The 20878-nt window shown below is 37.7% G+C and overlaps 2 protein-coding genes and 3 non-coding genes across 6 annotated transcripts; all 5 read left to right on the forward strand.

Annotated features, from left to right (window-relative positions):
* The first annotated feature begins 2994 nt into the window (after positions 1-2994).
* Positions 2995-6153, forward strand: LOC131768537 (large ribosomal subunit protein uL30). Its single transcript, XM_059084256.2, has 5 exons — positions 2995-3023; positions 3415-3514; positions 4181-4347; positions 4840-4977; positions 5756-6153. The coding sequence occupies exons 1-5, from the start codon at positions 3013-3015 to the stop codon at positions 6072-6074; spliced, it is 735 nt and encodes a 244-aa protein (XP_058940239.2). The 5' UTR covers positions 2995-3012; the 3' UTR covers positions 6075-6153.
* Positions 3824-4063, forward strand: LOC131768617 (small nucleolar RNA SNORA73 family). Its single transcript, XR_009338997.2, has one exon. It is a non-coding gene; the product is annotated as a small nucleolar RNA SNORA73 family (small nucleolar RNA).
* LOC131768619 (small nucleolar RNA SNORA73 family) lies at positions 4446-4688 on the forward strand. The gene has a single exon (XR_009338999.2). It is a non-coding gene; the product is annotated as a small nucleolar RNA SNORA73 family (small nucleolar RNA).
* On the forward strand, positions 5066-5305 carry LOC131768618 (small nucleolar RNA SNORA73 family). The gene has a single exon (XR_009338998.2). It is a non-coding gene; the product is annotated as a small nucleolar RNA SNORA73 family (small nucleolar RNA).
* A 702-nt stretch (positions 6154-6855) lies between the features above and the next one.
* LOC131768538 (transducin beta-like protein 3) lies at positions 6856-20862 on the forward strand. Of its 2 annotated transcripts, none has more exons than XM_059084257.2 (29): positions 6856-6985; positions 7161-7212; positions 7383-7478; positions 7623-7667; positions 7757-7834; positions 8049-8112; positions 8755-8839; positions 9147-9239; positions 9627-9704; positions 10177-10252; positions 10913-11006; positions 11583-11803; positions 12059-12259; positions 12783-12886; positions 13076-13154; positions 13305-13358; positions 14008-14079; positions 14530-14759; positions 15292-15370; positions 15493-15570; positions 15705-15763; positions 16155-16258; positions 16372-16443; positions 16626-16691; positions 17355-17447; positions 17990-18024; positions 18761-18831; positions 19520-20000; positions 20350-20862. In XM_059084257.2, exons 1-29 carry the CDS (start codon positions 6939-6941, stop codon positions 20473-20475), a joined length of 3033 nt encoding a protein of 1010 aa, XP_058940240.2. In that variant the 5' UTR covers positions 6856-6938; the 3' UTR covers positions 20476-20862. The 2 variants fall into 2 exon arrangements, with proteins under 2 accessions (XP_058940240.2, XP_058940241.2); XM_059084258.2 differs by having other exon boundaries at positions 19529-20000.
* Positions 20863-20878: the final 16 nt, after the last annotated feature.

A 20878-nucleotide genomic window follows, 5' to 3' on the forward strand; every position in this document is an offset into this window, starting at 1 on the left:
CTGTTCGTTCCAGTATTATCTAAACCACTATACTGATCACAAGAATTAGTCTTATGCTCTCGAAAAATCAAAACAAGTGCAACCAGTTAAGCACGAGGAACTTGCTACACGAGATATCATATCGGGTAGATTGTTTTAACAGTGGAACAAAATTGTAGCGAGATAAAGTGCGAGCGAAACGTTTATTACCAACCTACTGTTTATTGTAGGAATTAAACATTTAAAGCTGCAGAGGTTTTGAAAGCATTACTTATATATGCATTGTGCAATTAAAAACCAACGCAGCAATTATGGCGACCACATCTGAATAGCTGATTATTTTTCTTGAGTTTTAATTGTTTGGTATATCACACCTATCTAATTGGTGATATTGTGGTTTCGAACAAGGTGATAAAATTCAATTAGCAGCAAAATCATTCTCAAGCTTTGAAGTAGACTGTTAAACTTCACGGAATAAAAGTGATATTTGTGGAATTAACAAAATAGACCATTTGCATTTGATTGAGCCTATAATCAACTGAATTCATACTCTACATTAACTGAGTAAAAACATATAGCAACTTATTTCTTCTCCAACAGGCTATAATCGAACTACTGAAAAGCAATTATCATTCACTGTCCTTTATATATCCCTGAGACACTCATCAGTCGTTGAGTCCTTAAAAAATCTTTACCGATAACTATCTAATTCGTGATGCAAAATACTGACAATATCAATGATATGATTCACACACCAAACAGATATAAAACACTGCCAAAGGTCAATCTTAGTATAAACTTTGAATCAATGGCATTTATTCAAAGCTTCCTCTTTTAATTGTCAAGTTTTCCCCAGGTAGGTCGTTTCCTTGACCGTGTAGATAGAAAATATGAAAGGTGTTTCCTTAAAAGCTAGCTTATCACAGACAAAAAAAACCACGATATTTCCTAGCTTACTTGTATAGGACTAAAAGAATTCGTCTAGAAACACGTTTTTCTTCTCAAGCAAGTTTGCTTTAGCCTGAGCGTACAGTTGACGAGTTTTCATCGTTGATGTACATGGTGAAGGTGTTAGCTTAAAAAAAAATATTCGTCAAGGAAGACTTGTGAGTGTAAATGCGGTCTTCGTTTGAAACCTTGGGATTACCAACCTTAAGATAAACATTTCTAAAGTGACGCGAATCAACAATTAACATTCAATTTCTTCTGAGAGCAACTTTGAATTGTTTTGTTTACGTATCGGATTGCTCTCAACACTGAAGAGAAAATAAACCTACACGTACAAGCGGACGAGTTTACTGATTAAAAAACCTGAAGCAACTGGTAATGCATCAACGATTAACATGTACCTTACGGCTATTTCTTCTTCATAATTGATCGAGTTACTTTCAAATTCGGCAATGGAAGCTGAAGACATTTTTACTTAAGGTAGTGTATGTACATCTTCAAAGAAATCCCTGCCAAAGTGGCCTTAACATCTCTCGAACTCTATTAAGCTAACTTGGTTAGACCATTTTAATTCATTCCGTAGGTATCGAATAACAAAGCTAGAGAGAGTATTATTGAAAACGAGCATTTAAATTGATTTGAGATCACGATTTGAACTTTTTTGTCTGCTCGACTGATATCTACCTAGCAGAAGCGCATTGTATTTGTACATATTTGTGATGCTGAGTTAACTAAATAATCTGTGATTTTCCACTCACCTTGGCTAAGAAGAACTCAATTCAAGGCGTATTGTGGAACCGGCGAGTCTAAAACATTGCCTGATGATTACTCTGTTCGAAGCACTGTACTGAAATAATAACAGCCTTTTGATGAATGGTCAAATAAAGATGATTAACGAAAGCTTTTATGGAACAAAAAGGATTCGATAAGCATGACAACGGTCATGAATAGAGCTTCAATTACCGGCGTCAAACCTACAAATGGTAATTAGCAAAGGGCTGCACAATTTAATCCTTTTTTGTTTTCTCTCGCAGTGAAAACATGTTTATTCACCCATTGGTTTTAGGTGTTAGGCCAAGTTGAATGGCTGGCACAGTAAAAACATTGCTCCTCTTAAGCAATCATGATCATTTGTTCGAAACTCTCGCTTTAAACTCCAGTAGTAATTTTCGTATGCTAGTTACTGGGCCTTTTTTTTCGATATTTTTCTGCAGGTGAACAGCAGTTAATACAGTATGCATACATTTTTTTCCATCGGCGTTTCACCTTTCTGCGTTGATCTGTTGCAGAAATGTATCCTTAAGATCGATCCAAATTTCCAATTGCTGTATAAAAATTTTTTTTCCGGCGTTTTTCTTTCCGCTTCAGTCATTTAAAGTCAAGCAATGGTGATGATCTTGTTTTTGTTAATTTGACTGGTCAGGACACTGACATTTCAGTTTATTGTTAAATAATGCCATCGTACCTTTTCGACCAATGTTTCGGGCTGTAGAGTACACGATGAAGAAACAGAATAGAGCACGCTAATTATTGTCCAGACATGGTCACCTGACCTCTTGAACGATAAGTATAGCAGGGGCGGCGTTAAGCAGTTCTGGACGTTTGATTGTGAATTTAAAGTTCTTTTACTCAAATTTTTTTCCAGTCACGTGGCCACGATTATGTAGCGAGATCAACAGCTTTACTGCGTCCTCAAGTTTATATAGCCATTCGACTACCCTCCGACAGGATATTTGTTTTAGTAATCAGCACTCTATTATGTATACACTCTGTTTGTAATTAACACTTGGGTGCTAAATACATCGACACCTAAACGTGTGTTTGTAGCTTTTGCTCACCGATTTGGATTTGTGGAACAGTTAGTAGCCGATAATGAATGAAGCCTAATTATTATCCAGAGCCTAAAAGAGTAATAACGAGCTTAGTAGTCATTCAAAAATCAATGGATCGCCTGAGAAATAATACCCTCATTCTAACTAGTAACTAGAGACATTTTGTGACGCGTACACGATTTCAAAACGTAACTAAGGCTAGGTTACTCGGCCTACATTTCCCATAATGCTCTTCCTCTTTCCTGGGGAAGCAATGGCCGACAAGTGAGTGAGAACCAAGGAGCTGATTCTATCCGTTCCATCCACATTGCTTTTAAACGTCTAAAATCTCAGCTCCATAAAGAAATTTATTTTAATTAATTTCTTTTCGATTTCATTGAGTTATTCTTTTGAGAAAACTAATATAAAGGGCACAACGACAGTCATGATCTTGTCATGTTTGTTCCCTCAAACCTCAAACTAGCGTCACACGAAAAATCGCTATTTTGATATTTTGAAGAGTAGGGATTGTGTTGGTTTCATTTTTAAGTGATGTTCTCAGTAAATTACTATTTAATAATGTAGCTCAGATTAGCTCTCAGTCGTGAATTAAATGTTTTACCGTGGTTAAACGGGCGAATTTTGATTTTCGTTTCTTTGCTATTTAATTTCGCAGAGAGAAGGTTCCACGTGTCCCCGAAACTCTCCTCAAGAAGAGGAAGAGTTTAGAACAGTTGAAGGCTGCTAGGGCGAAAGCACAACTAGCGCAGAAAAAGGTTGGTTCAGTTCCTTTTTTTCCTACAATAAACCCAACTGTAGTAAAGTTATTGAACGGTTTAAGTTGTCCTTCCGTAGCATGTTGAGTAGTGGACGATGCGATTGGCCTTGAGCTGCCATATCTGTTTTTTCGTTTTATTCCAAGCCTTCGCCAAGATACGGCTTTTATATCACACAAAGTGATGAATTTTTCTTTACATTCCTTGACGTAGTTTGAGTTTGAACAAATTTTAACCATGAAAATTTCTGCGTGCAAGTGTAGTATGATCACTTAACACTTTGATATATTTTATTTTGTAAATTTGGATCCAACGTGGCATCCAGTGGGTTGGCCCTCACTGGCTCTGTCTCAATGGCTTTTGGAGCTGAGTGTCCTTGAGACACATCACCCTTGATGTATGTTCCTTGCCATGTTGTTGGAGATCAAAACTACCCCTAGTACCTCAGTTTATGGGAACTGGTTTGGTGTAGTACATTGTATATTCCTTGTGCTTCCCAGAGTCACTTTGTGACCTTGACTGGGGCGATAAACCATACAATGGACATTTTAAGTAGAACGCAGACGATCTGTTTTTTTTTTCATGATTTCATTTTATCTACAATTTCTGAGTACCATTGTCATTGAATTGATTGTAATCATTCTCCATTATGTTATTGAATCATAGGTGCGCAGAGAAAAACGCAAGGAAATCTTTAAGAGAGCTGAGAAATATGTGAAAGAATACCGCCAGCAAGAAAAAGATGAGATCCGAATGAAACGCATGGCGAGAAAGCATGCAAACTTCTATGTCCCTGCTGAAGCCAAGCTTGCTTTTGTTGTCCGTATCAGAGGGTAGGTTTTCTTTTTCAGTAACAGTGTATAAGAAGTACAAGGTAGATTTGGGGCATTTTTGCAATGCAGTACTGTGAGTTAGTTTTACATAGATCTATCCAATGTGACATCCAGTGAGCTGGCCCTTACTGGCTCTGTCTAAATGGCTTTTAGGAGCTGAATGTCCTTGAGGCATATCACCTATGATGTCTGTTCCTTGCCATGTCATTGCAGATTAAAACTACCCCTAGTACCTCACTGTATGTGGGAACTGGTTTGGTGTAGTGCTCTGCATATTCCTTGTGCTTCCCAGAGTCACTATGTGACCTTGACTGGGGGGATAAACCATGCAATGAACAGTTACTAAGGAAGAGTTTCTGTAATTTTTTTGTTATGAAGTGTTTTTTGTTCTTCATTGGGTTGATGTATGGCTAGTGATAATTTGCTAATATGGGATAAGATAATACATTTGCAGTGGGTTTATGCTACTTTTTTTTTTCTTTTTTGCTGCAGTATTAATGGCGTGAGCCCTAAAGTCAGAAAAATCCTTCAGTTGTTCCGTCTGCTTCAGATCCACAATGGTGTTTTTATTAAGCTGAACAAGGCCACCATGAACATGCTGCGAGTCGTGCAACCTTATGTTGCCTATGGGTTGGTACAACTTTTTTTTTTCTTTTTTGGCTGTATAAAGTACATGTACTGTGCATGATTTAGTCATATTTCTTTGTGTAAAGAACATCCAATGTGACATCTAGTGGGTTGGCCCTCACTGGCTCTGTCTGAATGGCTTTTGGAGCTGAGTGTCCTTGAGACACATCACTCATGATGTCTGTTCCTTGCCATGTCATTGGAGATCAAAACTGCCCACAGTGTCTCTTTTTTAGGGAACTGGTTTGGTGTAGTACATTGTATATTCCTTGTGCTTCCCAGAGTCACTTTGTGACCTTGACTGGGGCGATAAACCATACAATGGACATTTAAAATTTTTTTTTTTACTATTTATATATATAATTGTTTAAGATGGTCATTGAAAAATGTTCTTAACCATTTAACTATAATAAGTTACACGTCACTTCTCCCCATAATATCCATACATCATTCAGCAAACAGGTATTGAGAGTACTCAAACTTATCAGGTAGAAATTGTTACCGTGATCTAATACTAAATTCTGGTAACTGATTTATAAGGACATTTGTAGCAGCTAGAGGGGAGAATTAACAATCAGATCTTTAAAGTTAGTGTTAACAGTTGTTTAGCCCTGTGAAACAGTTGTTTTCTTCTATTGTGTGTTTGTGAACCTTATGTTTATGACAAGCAAGTAACAGTCAAGAAAGTGTTACATGTGAACCTTACAGATCATTACAGATTATACTTGACACATGCCAAAAGCAAGTGTTTTAAAGATCAAATCTATCATTGTTGTTTTAGTTATCCCAATCTGAAGAGTGTGCGTGAGTTGATCTACAAACGTGGTCATGGCAAAATCAGAAAACAGCGCATTGCCATTACAGACAACTCCTTCATTGAACAGCAACTTGGAAAGTTTGGCATAATCTGTGTGGAGGACCTCATTCATGAGATCTATTCTGTTGGTGAGCATTTTAAGGAGGCTAACAACTTTCTATGGCCATTCAAGCTCAGCTCTCCAAAGGGTGGTTTCCGTAAGATGACCACACACTTTGTCGAGGGAGGTGATCATGGAAACCGTGAAGACAAGATCAATCAGCTCATTCGCAAGATGAACTAAAGCCCTGTGTAGAATAAAGCGAAATAAAATGATGTTTCCATCAACCTTCTTGAGTAAACTAATAAAATTGTCAAAAATATCTTTGCAATTAGTTTTCTTTGTGAACACCTTATACCATATATCTGCTGGTCTCTTGAGGTTAGTCTTTCTTTCTCCATCAGCCACTCACTGTTAGTCCAGAAGGAGACTCAATGGAAGTTTGTTTTCCTAACAATCAACCCTTTTTATCTTGACTAGCCACAACAAATTAGGGGTAAGCGTGTGTTGAGAAAGCTCTTGTGGAGAATCGTCTCTTTTCTTTTCTTGGGAGTGAAGTGTGGTTGCTAAATTTAACCCTTTACCTCCCATGAGTGACCAAGAGATAATTTCTCCTTACAATATCAATACAAAATCAAGCATAGAAGTGATTAGAATAAAGTAAAATATCAGTTACAGGATTATTAGTCGATCCAATACCAAATTCTCCAAATTGACATCATGAGAATTGTATATAAGACAGTAAAAAGAATTACCAATGAGATCTTGGGAGTGAAAGGGTTAAATGAAACAGGGATTAATTACCAACACGTGCGTGATTCAGGTAGGGCAGCAACATATGCACACATGGGAAAACTATGACACCCTGTGCAACATTCCTTAATGATTAAAAATGAGGGTGGAATACAGCTGAATGGATGATAACTGAATAATTTGCACGGACTGTAATTAAAATTGAAACTCTGAAACTCACCTGTTCAAAAAGAAATGGACAAACGTTCATAACCGTACTCAAGGCCCTGGGTACGAACTTGACAAAAACATGGCGGACGAGAGTGACCGAAATGTCCTGTAGCGGACCACAAGAACGTATTAGATATTTTCGTTATGGCTCAAATGATAAACTCTGGCCCTGGTGCTCTTCTGATATCGAAGTAAGTTCTTCTGTAGCGTCAAGGATCTAGTGTACCAGAAACTTATAATTTTGTTGAAAAGGCAGTAGAATATTTAATCATCTAGCACGTGTTGTTATGGCCGTTTGTTATACTGTAGATTACTTAGAGGTTCTCTTTCGGCCTTAGCGACTAACACATCAATTAATTTTTGTAGTTATGAGGTTTCCTCGAAGATTGATGCATTCTACACTGGAGGCAAAGTACAGGTAAACTTTCGCTGGCATGTCTGCCTAAGATCGAGGTTTATGGGTTATTTTACCTACTGCAGCTGTGAACTAATAGTATCATACTCAATACCATATATTCTGTGAACGTACGTGCATTTGCCTCGATCTCTCTCATAATAAGCTTACGGATTTGATCTTGATTTTCCTAGTTCTCATCCAAGGAAGACCATTTATTCTGTACGTGCAATGACAAGGTTCAAGTTGTTCACGTTGAAACTGGCAAGGTTGTTCATACACTGCAAGAGGTAACCAGAAAAATTAAGAAATTCTATCTCTGTGGTTTGAGGTTTTAACATGATTTTTGATGATATCAGTGATTATTCAAAGCTACATATATACAATTAAGACTCAAACAGCTTACAAATTAAACTGACCTCCTTCTACTCTAGGAAGGTGATGTTATAAGCTGCTTTGCTGCAAGTCCTGATGACAAGGTATTTTCAATTTGATAAATGTAACTCCCCAAAGGTGGCCAGTGGAGAGAAGCTCTCTTTTATAATTGTCACTTTTTAATATTTTCCAGTTCTGTGTAACAGCAAGTAAAAGTTTGCTTTTGAGACAATGGGAATGGAACACTGGTGAGCAGATACGAACTTGGAAAGTAAGTATGTTACAGTTTGTTTGAAGCTCATATGTTGTTGATCCACATTTGTGAGATACTCTGTCAGATTTTGTAAGAATGAAATCCAGGATTTGGTCAAAACCTAGACAAAAATTGCATAACATGAAGCTTGAAAATCTTGAAGCAGTTTTGAATTTGTTTTAAAATCTATTAAAAACATCCTTGTTGTGTATTTATAAACTGTATCTTGTAGGCTGTTCATAGAGCCCCTATTGTTTCAATGACTTTTGACGCCACATCAACACTTTTGGCAACTGGTAAGTAAATGTTAAACTTGTCTTTGAAGAAAACATACATTGCCTCTCAAAAATAAGTTGATAGTCCCTCAAAACTCGATCCTCAATCCATAATTTTCAAAAACTTTGAGGAATTGAGGCTTAAGTTGAGTTTAAAAAGACTTTCAAATCAAGTGAGAGAACTATAATTATCAAATCCATGAAACTGGGAATGAAGATCCTTGAAAATTTTTTTGATTCTTGTTAGTTTTGAGGACAGAATTTTGAGTTAAGACTGTCAACTTACTTTTAGCCGGATTTTAAATATAGAATGAAGATAATTATAATATTATTCGCAAGATCTACTAACTTAATACTTATTCAAAAAATTAACATTTGTTCAACTCTATTTGGTCAATACAGGTCTCTTTTTAACCCCCTAACTCCCAAGATCTCATTAGTAATTCTCCTAACTGTCTGCCATACCGTTCTTTATAATCCCCTAACTGATATTTTTCTTAATTCTCATCACTTGTCTGCTTGATATTGTATTGATATTGTAAGGAGAAATTCTGTCTTGGTCACTCATGGGAGCTAAAGGGTTAAATAGAATTATTCATGATAACTATCATAATTAAATTAAATTGAATTCATTGATTTACAGTGTAATCCTTTATTCTGTAGGTTCAAGTGACAGTACAGTAAAAGTCTGGGATATTATTAAACAATACTACACACACAATTTTAAAGGATCACAAGGAGTGGTTAAGTGAGTTAATTTTATAGTACAAGGGTGTAGCCAGGGGGGAAGGGGTTGTGGGGTGCCCATGACCCCCTCTTTGTAAGCCTTTTTTAAGTAAACAGCCCTTAATATTCAAGTGGTGAAAACTGTTGAGAACCCTTTGTTAGACACAGTGTGACCCCTTTTGAAAAATCCCGGCTATGCCCTTTTGTAAGAGTATAGAGTGTGCTGTATTAAACAACAAACACTGTATCCTTAATTAGCTTGCAAAACAAACTTATTTATATACCATGTGGTTATACCATTAATCACATTTTTTTTCTTTTTATTACAGTTTAGTTTCATTTCATCCCAATACAAATGTTCTTCAGCTCTTCTCTGCATCAGATGACTGCAAGATACGAGTATGGGATTTGAAGAAAAGCAGGTATTGACTCATAGGTCAATAAGATTTATCTCTGGATGTGATTATGAAATCCCTCTTCTAGCTGCTTCAGATTTTCTTGGAAATTAGTTTTTAAAAGGGAATTTGGCATTACAAAAGGAGAACCAAATTGGGTGAATTTTTAGATGCCTTGTTACAGGTGTACATTAATTTGATAGCAAATGAAACCTGGAGACTGAGACATTGGCTGAAAATTTTCTAGCTTCTCAAATTTGTGATCATTTCCTACATTTTCATGAGCTTTACATTTGGAGAATTTTATTTAGAAACCATTCAATTTAAGAGTGTCTTAATCACAGTTACTGGCTAATATACATGCTGTCTAGTGAATTTTTTACAATCTCGAGAACATTGTGACCTGTTTTTCAGATGTGTTGCTGTTTTGGAGAGCCACTTCAGTGTTGTAACTTCTCTTGCATTCTCTCAATCCGGAGAGACAATGATAAGGTTAGGTGTTCTTTACTGTATGGGATTTTATACTTTTAGTTGGTTATGTGAACTGAAGTTAGAAGTTGTGCAGCCCCTTTGAGTTAGAGAAAGGAACCCATCAGTTATACTGTTTCAAGAAAAGTTGTCAGAAAAAAAGGACAAAAGTCCATGCAACAATCTTGAAACTAAGATAATCTGGATATCTGGTAACCAATAAGGTTTAATAAGTCAAATGATATTTAAATAGATTTATCAAACCTCCTATGGCTCATCTTTCTGGTGTCATTTTTTTCACATTTCCCTGAAATCCTGTGGTTGAGGAATTGAGACATGAAAACTACCCACAATAACTTTCTTTAAACAGCTGTATGGACATGCTTGTACATTGGAATTAACTAGGTTTTTTGTTCAGCATTGCTTTTGATTGATCACTCATAGAGAAAACTAATTCTGTAATGCTTGTACAATTAATCTTTTCCTTCCTCTACAGTTCAAGTAGAGACAATGTGCTAAATATGTGGGATGTTTCTGACAAAAAATTGCTGAAGACAATTCCAGCTTTTGAGGTATGAAATTACTATTCCATGGTGTAGGTATCATCTAACTTGAATTTCGTCAAATCTGTTTGACAGTTCGTCCTTCTGTCTGGTATGCTTTGACAAATGGCTAATGCTTGAAATTTTTTCAGCTCAAAATCTTTTAATACTGTGGTCACTTTACTTTATTAACTAAGGGGATTGAACAAAATTATATTGTAATAACTCAACGACTATAGCACCACAGTTTCTTTGGAATTTTACTCCTCTACTTACATTTATCTGTCTATCTGTCTGTCTGTTTGTTTGTCTAAAGGGGGAAGTTTCCAATAAAAGAAACTGTGGTACTGCATCTCTAGGAGAGTATAACAGGGTAATTTGCTATTATCAACTGAGTTGATGACGTAAATTGGCCACTGGAAAAAGTTTAAAAGCTGTTGTTTTGAGCATTAGTCCTTTGTCATTCACTCTGACCAAGCACTAATGCTTGAAATGTCAGCTTTTGAGACTCTTTATGGTGGCTAATTTAAGTTATCAACTCAGTTGATAATGCTAAATTACCCTGTTTGTTTGTCTGTCATTCTGTTGGTCAGTCAGTCTGCATGTCATTCCCCAGTGATGAGAACAAAGAATATTTTTGGTAAAGGTACGACAACTAGTAGTAACCAATACTGTATTTTATCATGTTAGGGTGTAGAGTCAGTGATCACTCTGCCTAAAGGCAGCAATTGTCCTGGATGCAAAAATAAGGAGAAAGAATATTTCATGACTGCTGGCAGTAAAGGTATGACCCTTGATTAAATATAATCATGTTTACTTAATAATGTTCTCTTTAATCATTATCCTTAACCCTTTAACTCTCAGAAGTGATCAACATGATACTTCTCCCTATAATATCCATACATTATCCAGCAAACAGGTAATGAGAATATTCAAACTTATCAGGTAGAAGTTGTTATTTTGATCTTTCACTAAATTGTAAGTTGTAACTTATTTAAAAGAAAATTTGTAGCGGCGAGAGGGAAGAATTAACAATTTGATCTTGGTAGTAAAAGAGTTAATATTACATGTTGGTCAAAACTTTTTTGTGAAATTTTGCTGACTGATAGTTTCTGAAATAGTCACATAGCTAGCACTGATGTACGTGAAGGAGTATTTTGCCATTTGATGAAAGCACAGGGTACCTTAAGTTGCTCTAAATTTATACTGTACATAACAACGTATCACTTAAAAGAAGATCACAAAATATTTTGTTATTTTTTGTACCAGTAATTAAATAATATATTTATAAAACACCTAATAAACAGTGCTAAAGCAGAAAGCATAAAGTGTTGTTAACCTTTCCCCTCTTTCTTTGCAGGTCAGCTAAGGGTTTGGAGTTTTCGAGATGGTAAATGTGTTTTTACTGAGACTGTTCTCAGTGCTAGAAGGGGTAATAAGAACGAAAACAATAATGATGAAGATGGCAATCAACAGATTGTTCATGCCACCTTATGCAGGAACCTGGATCAAGTTGCAGTGGTCACATTTGACCACAACATTGTGTTTCATGAGCTGGAATCACTGAAGAGAACTAAGCAGGTATGTACTGAGTAAATTATTGGGTATGTTGTATTGTTAGGGTAAATCATTGTGTTATTCATCACTTCTATTGCATTTTCAAGAAACAATTCCTTCTTCAAAAATTATTGGTAACACTAGTATTGAATCTTGAAACTTGAAAATCAAACCTGTTCCTTGAGTTTTAGCTCAAGATTGTCATCTTACAGTACGTGCCTGTACACTGTATTACTGAAGCTAGATGTGGGCCTCACACTTACATATATTGTCTTGTAGTTTGTAGGATACAATGATGAGATCTTGGACTTGAGTTTTGTTGGTGACAAAGAGAGCCATCTTTCTGTGGCAACTAACAGTAGTCAGTTGCGGATATATGAGTTGGCCTCTATGAATTGCCAGCTATTGGAGGGACACACTGATATTGTCTTAGCTCTGGAGATAAACAGTGCAGGTGATATGCTGGTCACTGGATCAAAGGTAAGCTACTGTTAGTACACGTAGAAATTTAAGGGAAACTAAAACAGAGGCGGAAAATAAAAGCTACTCAATATTCATCCATTCAGCAAATTTATACCAACACCAAAGCAAGCATGGTTCATTTTCTAGATATAAAAGTTTTACGCTGTAGTGAGCCACGTCTTGTTTCAGGCATGAAAAAGTAATTTTGAATTTAAAACAGAACACTCAATTTGTGTGGTAAATGGTATGTGGGGCATCCTTAGTGACACAAGCATCTGACGATTTACAATAGATACAAAGAATTTGGATTGCCATTCCTTTTGTCGTTTGGGTTATTCTGACATCCATGTATAATTTCAGTTATTACGAGTATAATTGGTTTGGTGGCACAGCATAGCATTTTCCTACGTATCAGACAGTTTACCCGGCTGTTGTGATTTCTTGATTTTAGTTTTTTGACGCTTAATCGAAGTTTGTTCCATGATATTACTGATTTTTTTCGTATTTAATATCTAATTTGTGATTGCTTATTTTTCTGTAGGACAATACAGTGCGTGTCTGGCAGATGAACAAACAATGTGAATTCCGTTGTGTAGGCACAGGGTTGGGACATACCCATGCTGTCCACACTGTCGCATGGTCCAGGTAAATTATGAAGCGTATGCGTCAACAGCCAAAAAGCTTTTTAGCCAGCTAGTCCGTCGGTCCATCGGCTTAGTGAAGTTGATCAAACAGGAAATTCATAGAGCCAGTTGATCAATGTAGATCAGCCATTCCCAGCCGATGTATTGCTCTTCATGGTTTGCTAAATATTTTCAAAACTTCTTTTGCCAGGCTTGACAAGTCTTTTGTAGCAAGTGGGAGTCAGGATAACACCGTCAAGATATGGAAAATACCTCCAAAAATAGATGATGTGTGTAATAAATATTTTTTGCTCTGAAGAAGTTCTGTTCTTTATTATCCATTTCCTTGTCTTCAGTACTTTACTCTAACATGAACGTTTCGTGTTCACATGTTTGCTAAACATTTCCAATGTTATATTTGCCTCTCTCTTTCTTTGCAGCTGGATTCACCGATCAAGTTGTCAGTCAAGCTAACCGAGAAAGCACATGATAAGGTATGTACACTATATTTGATTAAATGAGTATAGTATGGTAAACATTTGGCATGTCGAAGGGGATGGAAATTAAGGATTCCCGATGAGGACTTGAACTGACTTCGGGTGGTGCTTAGGTTACCGTGGGATACTTGCTTAGCGAGCTGCAGAAAACTTGTCGGGTAGCTACTGCGTACTGCTTAGATCGACGATACAGAAAGCGTGCGGATCAATGAGCAACTGCGAACGTACCCTTCCCCTGACCCAACATTAACCCCAACTTGTTACTAGTTGACTGTTGTTGGGTAAGATCGTGGAGGGGTTGGTGCGTAGTTGTTCGGATGCTGACATTGATTCGAGCGTGCTTCGTGAAGTGAGAGAGTGAAAAGGAATTGTCATTATTGAACGTAGTCGTAATAAAAAAAAAAAAAAGAAGAGGTGTTCTTTCTTATTATTTCCTCGCTGGTCTGAGATTGACATAAATAACTTTAATAACAAGTTTAGGATAATTTTTTTTACTCATTTGACGTATTGTTGTTCTTGTTGTGTATAAAAGGATTTACTTCGATCTGGAGATAACGTCAAAAACTTTTGCCAATAAAGGGTAATTAATTATGTTGAATGTCTTGCTGTGTCTTGTGTACTAAGTTTTGTTCACCTTTTACTGTAGGGCATTAACTCTGTCACAATTTCACCCAATGATAAGCTGATGGCGACTGGTTCACAAGATAAAACAGCAAAGGTACGGAATGAACCAAGATTTTTGAAAAGTGGGCTTAAAGAAAAATCCATTGAACTGTAAAGAAAACGAACTAGAAATTATAGGATACGAAACGTAACGCGAGTCAGCGTAACGTAACAAAAGATTGTGTAACGTGAAGTGCGTGGCTAAACATAACGTGAGAACATGAACGTGATGAACATTATATGTTGTGTTATCTTGTGTCGAAACGAAGCTTATTACAATACCGTGCATGAGATTTCAGAAAGAAAAGTAATTTGAAGTATTATGTAACTTAACGTAACGTTTCGTAACGTATCATAACGGAACAAGCAAACGTAACGAAACATAACAACGTCATATAAATCGATGGTAAAATATCAAAACACAATGTATCATATTGTAACGTAACGTATGGTACTGTTGGGTAGCATGATGGGTTTTTCTTGAAGTTTGGTGCTTGTTTTGTAGATCTGGATGATATCCAATGGTTCACTTCTGGGCACTTTACGCGGCCATAAGAAAGGAATCTGGTGCGTAAGATTTTCGCCTGTGGACCAGTGCTTGGCGACTTCATCTGCAGATTCAACCATCAAGATCTGGGCCCTGTCTGACTTCACATGTGTTAAGACACTAGAGGGACACACCAGCTCGGTTTTAAAGATCTGTTTCTTGACCAGAGGAATGCAGCTTGTCTCGAGGTGAATTTTGTTCCTTTGTCTATACGTCTGTCTGTGTTTCCTTATATCCGTCCTCCTATACTTGAATCTCCCACCTAAAATTTTTAACTGTTTATTTTCTTTGCTTCTCCGTTAATCTGATGAATTGCTTAGAAGTTCATTTGTCGCGTAGAGGTGCGCTTTCGCTTTACTTCCTCTGGGCCTCTACACGGGGGTTTTAATACATTTTTCTATGGGCGGCTGCCGTTTGTGTAAAAGGTGGCGGGCGTTAACCCCTTACACCCTAGAATCAGAATGCATATTCTTCATACTGCTCTTTATACATTTTCTAAGGTGCTGCCAAGGAGAATTTGTTTTCCAATCAATAGTTTCTTTCATTGGTGATCATTTCCTTTATTCTCATGACCTTAACGTGTGATTCAGGGGTGATATTATAGGGAGAAATGTGATGCTAGTCACTCTCAGGGGCTAAGGGGTTAATTTGCGTTTATTGAAATCTCTGCTCTACATGACCGTCTTTTCGCTTTTTCCACATGCTTCCTCTAATTTTCAGTGGCTCTGAGGGTCTTCTCAAACTGTGGACCATAAAAACAAACGAGTGCGTCAAGACGTTTGATCAACATCTGGACAAGGTGGGCCCCTTTCGTTTTAGTATGTGTTGTTTACACGCTTCTCGAATCTGACTTTTCTCAAGCTATCGTGTTGATGGAAAAAGAAACAAACAGTCCAAAACGAAACACTGTTTTCTCCCTAGGTGTGGAGTATAGCTGTGAATAAAAACCAAGATCAACTTATTTCAGGAGGCGCAGACTCAGTGATTAATATTTGGAAGGTTTGTGTCATGATCCTCTTCCGCAATAAAGTTGTTCCATGTGTTAAGTGAAGCTCTTTCCTCCTGAAAAGTGAGAACACAACGGAACATTCGGAACATTGATTTCTCATTTTAGTGAATTGTTTTCCGATTAGGATGTCACAGAGATCGAACAAGAGCAAGCGCAAGCTGTCATCGAAGAGAATATTTTAAAGTGAGTTACTTTAAATAAGATGATTGATTTGAAAATTGTAGCACAATTTTTACTACTGTCTTAGAAAACTACTATTGGCGACCTGCGTGAAAAGCCCTTTTTATCTATACCACGGTCCGTAAAATGAGCCATCATCTTAAGAATACCGTCCAACAGAAGAAGCGGCGACAACTTTATGACGGTATTTCCCTTTCTTCCTTTTTAAATTTATCTCAAAAAATATATTTCGTGAACTGATTAACGTGCGTACGCGTTTGCAATTGAGCCACTACCAACCATTCAACTGCCATTGTGGTGTTGTACTAAGTTTAAGTATACTGCTAGGATAACTCATCATCTGTACTGTCATTCTCGTCTAAATATTTTTTACCTTTTTATTTTTTTCGAACAGACAACAGGAACTGTCAAACTTAATCGCTGACAAGAACTATCTCCAAGCAATTAGTCTAGCCATCACATTGGAGCAGCCTTTTAGAGTTATGAACATCGTTAAAGGTACAGTACCTTACATGCATCTCATCCTGTGAAGCGTTGGGTTTTTCCTGATGTACTTTTTATGCAGGAGAGCCTCGTCTATTAAAGTATTTTTCTTTTTGTTCACAATGCAGATATCCTTCTTACTGAAAATGGAACAGAAGAGTTGACAAAAGCAATCAAGTCATTCAGGGAAGATCAACTCGGTAAGAAGTGTACTACACATGATGATCAGCCTGCACCAGGCGCTCAGTCGCCTGGAACAGTCTTAAGGTGTTTGTTTGCAAATTTTCCACTAGGTGGAGTCTAAGAAGCTATACTGACCACAACTGGTCATTAGGTTTAACCTCGATGAACTTTATCTCTCGATTTATTGCTTTTGTTTCAGATGCTATGTTGAGGTTTATTGTGGAGTGGAACACTAACTCGAAGAACTGCCATGTCGCTCAATCTGGTAAAGTTAAACCTTCTCACTCACTATTGGGATTAACATCTAACTTCTCCTTGAAGCATCATTTTATTACTCACTTAGAAAGTGATAAGAATCAACGAATTTATCAGTCTCGTCGATAAAACCCCAGAGTGAAACCAATCAAATGAAAGCTACTCTGTAATACTTCCTTATGGTGCTGCTTTTAATGGGCCACTAGTTTATTAATTTTAACTTGTGTGCGTCACCCTCTCTAAATAAAGACATTATTTACTCACTTTACTGGTTTACAAGGAGGCTGGAACTTTAACATCTGCAGATAAAAGCTTAGTCTGTGCCATTCGAATGGGGACCACTGAGGAGTACCAGACAACGAGCAGTCCCTCTTTTTTGGCGAGGTCCATCGCGCAGTGGGAAAAAAAATTAGGTTAGCGTGCAGCGCGGAACCCAGGGATTGAGGCACGGTGCACTTGCATCAATTTTTCTCTCATTTTTTTTTTTTTTACGCGCGCGAAGGACGTCGAATAAGAGGGACTGCTTGCAGTTTAGAGCATTGCTTTCATCTTGTGCCATGCGAGGTTTTCAAATTTTTCAGTTTCTTTGTAGATGAAACCCTGGTGTTTGACCATTTACTTCGTAGTTGCTGAGTCACTTTCGTCAACGCGTTTTGGCGTTTTTTTTTTTCAGTGCTTTCTATTATCTTAAGGAACAATTCTCCTTACGATCTGATGAAGAAGAAAAACATCAAAGACACAATGGAAGCCCTTCTTTCCTACAGTGGTCAGTTAATGTGATGTCTGATTTTTGATTTTAGAAGTTTCTTTATATATAGATTTAGCCAAGCCTAAAAGCGGAGCTCGCTTTTTTTTTCCCGCATGTCTTAAGGGCAAAATGCCTAGTCCCGGCCAGGACTAGAACCCGGGTCGTCCGACTTGGAGCTCAGTGCACTGACCACTAGACTACTGGACAAAGCCGTGACGTTGGTGTGCCCGCGGTATAGTTGAACACACATGTTAAAAGTAGCATCTTGTACGGTCGGTCTTACGGTCGTACGGTCGCAAGTCCAAATTTTTTCGGCTTGATGGGTTACTACTATTTTGTATAATTATGGGGCTACGCTCTGCGAGCTCCGCTATTATCTTGTGATATTTCTGAAGGGCTTAGAAGAATTTCAGTCATAGAAAGAAAAATCACCACCCACTCTCCTCTCCCTCTGCTTACCTCCACCACAGCCCCTCCCCCCTCCCGTTCAGAGCATTCTTCTGTAATCGTTATCGTCAGTATAACAAGAAATGTATGTCCGAAATTTGAATCTCTTGCAGAAAAACATTTTCAACGGATGGATCGACTCCTACAGGTTTGTCTTTTTCAACTGATACTCTCTATTCCTTTCGGCGGACTTCTCTGACACTTAAGATGTGTAATATAATAAAACGCTTTCACTATTGTCTCCTGTTATTATGATTAGAACACGTTACCCCTTTAACCTCTAAGAGTGACTAGCATCTAATTTCTCCTTACCATATCACCCCTGAATCAAACATTGAGGTTACACGAATAAAGGAAATGATCACCAACTAAAAAACCTCTTGATTGTTAAACAAATTCTCCTCGTCAGCACCTTGGGAAATTTATAGAGAACCGTATGAAGAATTTGCATACTGATTCCAGAGTGTAAAGGGTTAACGCCAGGGAACGGCCTTAAAATTTAACGTTGTTACGGCCTAGCTTACCATCGAGTTCATCGAGTTCACCATAGCTCACTGGTAGAGAATCAAAGCGCGAAATTCATAGGTCCAAGGTTTGATTCCTCATGGGTACTCACAATTTTTTTTCCTCATGCCCCATTTCTTTGTCATGCTACAGACGAAACGATTAATATATTTACTTATGAATTGAACCTATGCGGTGTGAATTTCAACTGTTTCTGCAGTAATGTGAAAATGTTTTCATTTATTGTGAATAGGAGATGGTGTTCCATAGTTGTGTCCTCTTTATTCAAAGTGAGGGAAATTATAGCGAAAGGTTCTGTTTCCGTTGGTCATAAGTGTGGTTGTAAAGCTGTGTTATTTATGTACTTGATTATTCGACAGCAAATGGAGTTTATTGAATACACTTGGCAGTCCATGAAGCTGTCTGGTCCCCTAATGTTGACCACACCCAGGTGAGGAGATTTTGATGTTTCCTATAACTAATCGTTGAAAATTCAAAGTTGAATTCCATTGATCATATTCCTCGAACGTTTTCCCCTGTTTAAACCCTTCAATTCCCACTTTATGATTTGCAATACCTTGTGGTTTTGTTTCGTCTTTTTTTTTTGAAAAAGGAAAAATTATATAATTTAACCCTTCAAGATCTTTCTCGAAGCTCCAAAGTGTATGAGTGAGAGTAAGTTTTGTGTACATGTGGGCTAGGCGGAAAGCGTGTAACAACACTACGTGGACAGGATAGCGTTTTTCACCCGCTTTTTCAAATGCCTTTTTACATGACGTTTGCATGGCAAATTTCAGATGTGTGTGAAATTTTCGCGTAAAATGAGACTGAAAAACGAGACGACTGCGTCAGGGTTTTACTACGACGAGTGCCGCACTGCATGCAGTTATGCGTGAAGTTTTGATTCTAATGAAACTACAGCTTTAGTTTTTTAAAACTTATTTTTTAGATGCCGCCCTTCCGAAACATCCAATTTTGAAGATTCAAAAGATTGAGAAACTTTCACAACTTACATGAATTGGGTAATTCGATGAAATGAAAAAATTCCAAGTTAGTTATTCGAATGAGAGTAGAATAAAGATTTGTGGGCTAACTTTAATTTGTAATGAAAACAATGGATTTTGTTTTTATTTCCTCAGAACTGCTAGTACCACTTCAGGGTCTGCTTCTACAAGTGATTCCGCTATAGATAGCAGGCTCAGAGTACTGGATGACAACTCTCGGGAACAAGGTACGAGCGATGTTCCGCATGATGTGCCCTCCATTCCTGACCACTCACGGTCAGATGAAGCAGTGGAGGAAGAGGACGAGAAAAGCACAGGGAATGGAACAGACATTCATGAAGATGACGATAACGAAACGATGAATGGAGCAAGTGATCACGATGATTTTGAAAATGAAAGCCAAGGTGATATTGTACGGGGCGCAACGCAGAACGGTCACGTGGTTGGATTGAAGGATCGAAATACGGTGCAGAATGAAAGCTCTGATGACATGAGCGATCGTGACTCGAAAAAAAGAAAAAGCTCTGATAGAGAGGGGCAGTTCGAGATTCGCACGAAAGGAGACGTCGTGCCAGATATTTCGACAAAGAAAAGGAAAACGAACAGAGCATCCGAGGTAAGTTGCGATAGATATTTATAGATGGGAAACCGCATCGTGAGAGAGTTAGGCAGTAAAAGCGTCCTTATTTTTTTGGATCAGTCCTATGAATACAAGTTCCATTGAAGCGAAACATCTGGATTGAATAAGGGCCGTAAAATTCCCGTGTGATTTGTGTGAAGCAGCTTTTTTACGAGTCGGAAAACGAGTGTAATAGGAAATTCCCAATATCAAAATTATGTACGTATACACGTTTCCCCACTAACACCACTTAGATGTACACTTCTAAGAGCGATCCGTTGTTAACAGGGTTGGTTATCCACTTCCATCTGGATCTTTATCTTTTTGTTTCTTTTGTTGTTTTTAGGGATTCAAAGTGAAGAAGAAAACCAAGGTAAAAGTTCCTCAGCAAAGGACGATGAAAATAAAAACGAGAACTGGTCTTGGTGTAAAATCACGGCGCAAGATAAAACTCAAAACAAAAACTGCTTAGCCTAAGTCCTTGTTGATGGCGAGAATAAGCAACTATTGGACGAGGTTGATATCGTGAATTATCAATGCCGAGGTCTGAGTTATCTGCTAAAGCTGAAGGCTGAGGCAGATTACACAGGCACGATACTTTGGCTTAGGTGTGCCAGAAACGCCGAATAGCGTGCTGTTTGCCGTGACCATGTTGTTCAGGTGCTCTGCTGGAAGGGCTTTTCCGCGTTTTGAAATCTTGAGTTGATCGTGCTTGGTTGCAAGTGTTTGTCAAATTGGCGAAAAGAATTCGTCTGAGGAGTCTTAACACTCGGTATATGGCGATTGTATCGCGATTGTATCGCACGTAGATATCGCGTAAGAACTCCATTTCGTGTAAAGACCCCTTTTCCTCTTTAATTTATTTTCAAAAGTTA

The sequence above is a fragment of the Pocillopora verrucosa genome, chromosome 5 (assembly GCF_036669915.1).
Source record: "Pocillopora verrucosa isolate sample1 chromosome 5, ASM3666991v2, whole genome shotgun sequence".
In the NCBI taxonomy this organism is placed as follows: Eukaryota; Metazoa; Cnidaria; class Anthozoa; order Scleractinia; family Pocilloporidae; genus Pocillopora; species Pocillopora verrucosa.

Coding starts and splice junctions, on each gene's coding strand:
- LOC131768537 (XM_059084256.2), top strand. Junction 3,515..4,180: donor CACAACTAGCGCAGAAAAAG/GTTGGTTCAGTT, acceptor ATTGAATCATAG/GTGCGCAGAGAAAAACGCAA. Junction 4,348..4,839: donor TTTGTTGTCCGTATCAGAGG/GTAGGTTTTCTT, acceptor TTTTTGCTGCAG/TATTAATGGCGTGAGCCCTA.
- LOC131768538 (XM_059084257.2), top strand. CDS start 6,939: ATGGCTCAAATGATAAACTCTGGCCCTGGTGCTCTTCTGATATCGAA. Junction 13,359..14,007: donor CCGAGAAAGCACATGATAAG/GTATGTACACTA, acceptor CTTTTACTGTAG/GGCATTAACTCTGTCACAAT. Junction 16,444..16,625: donor ATTCAGGGAAGATCAACTCG/GTAAGAAGTGTA, acceptor CTTTTGTTTCAG/ATGCTATGTTGAGGTTTATT.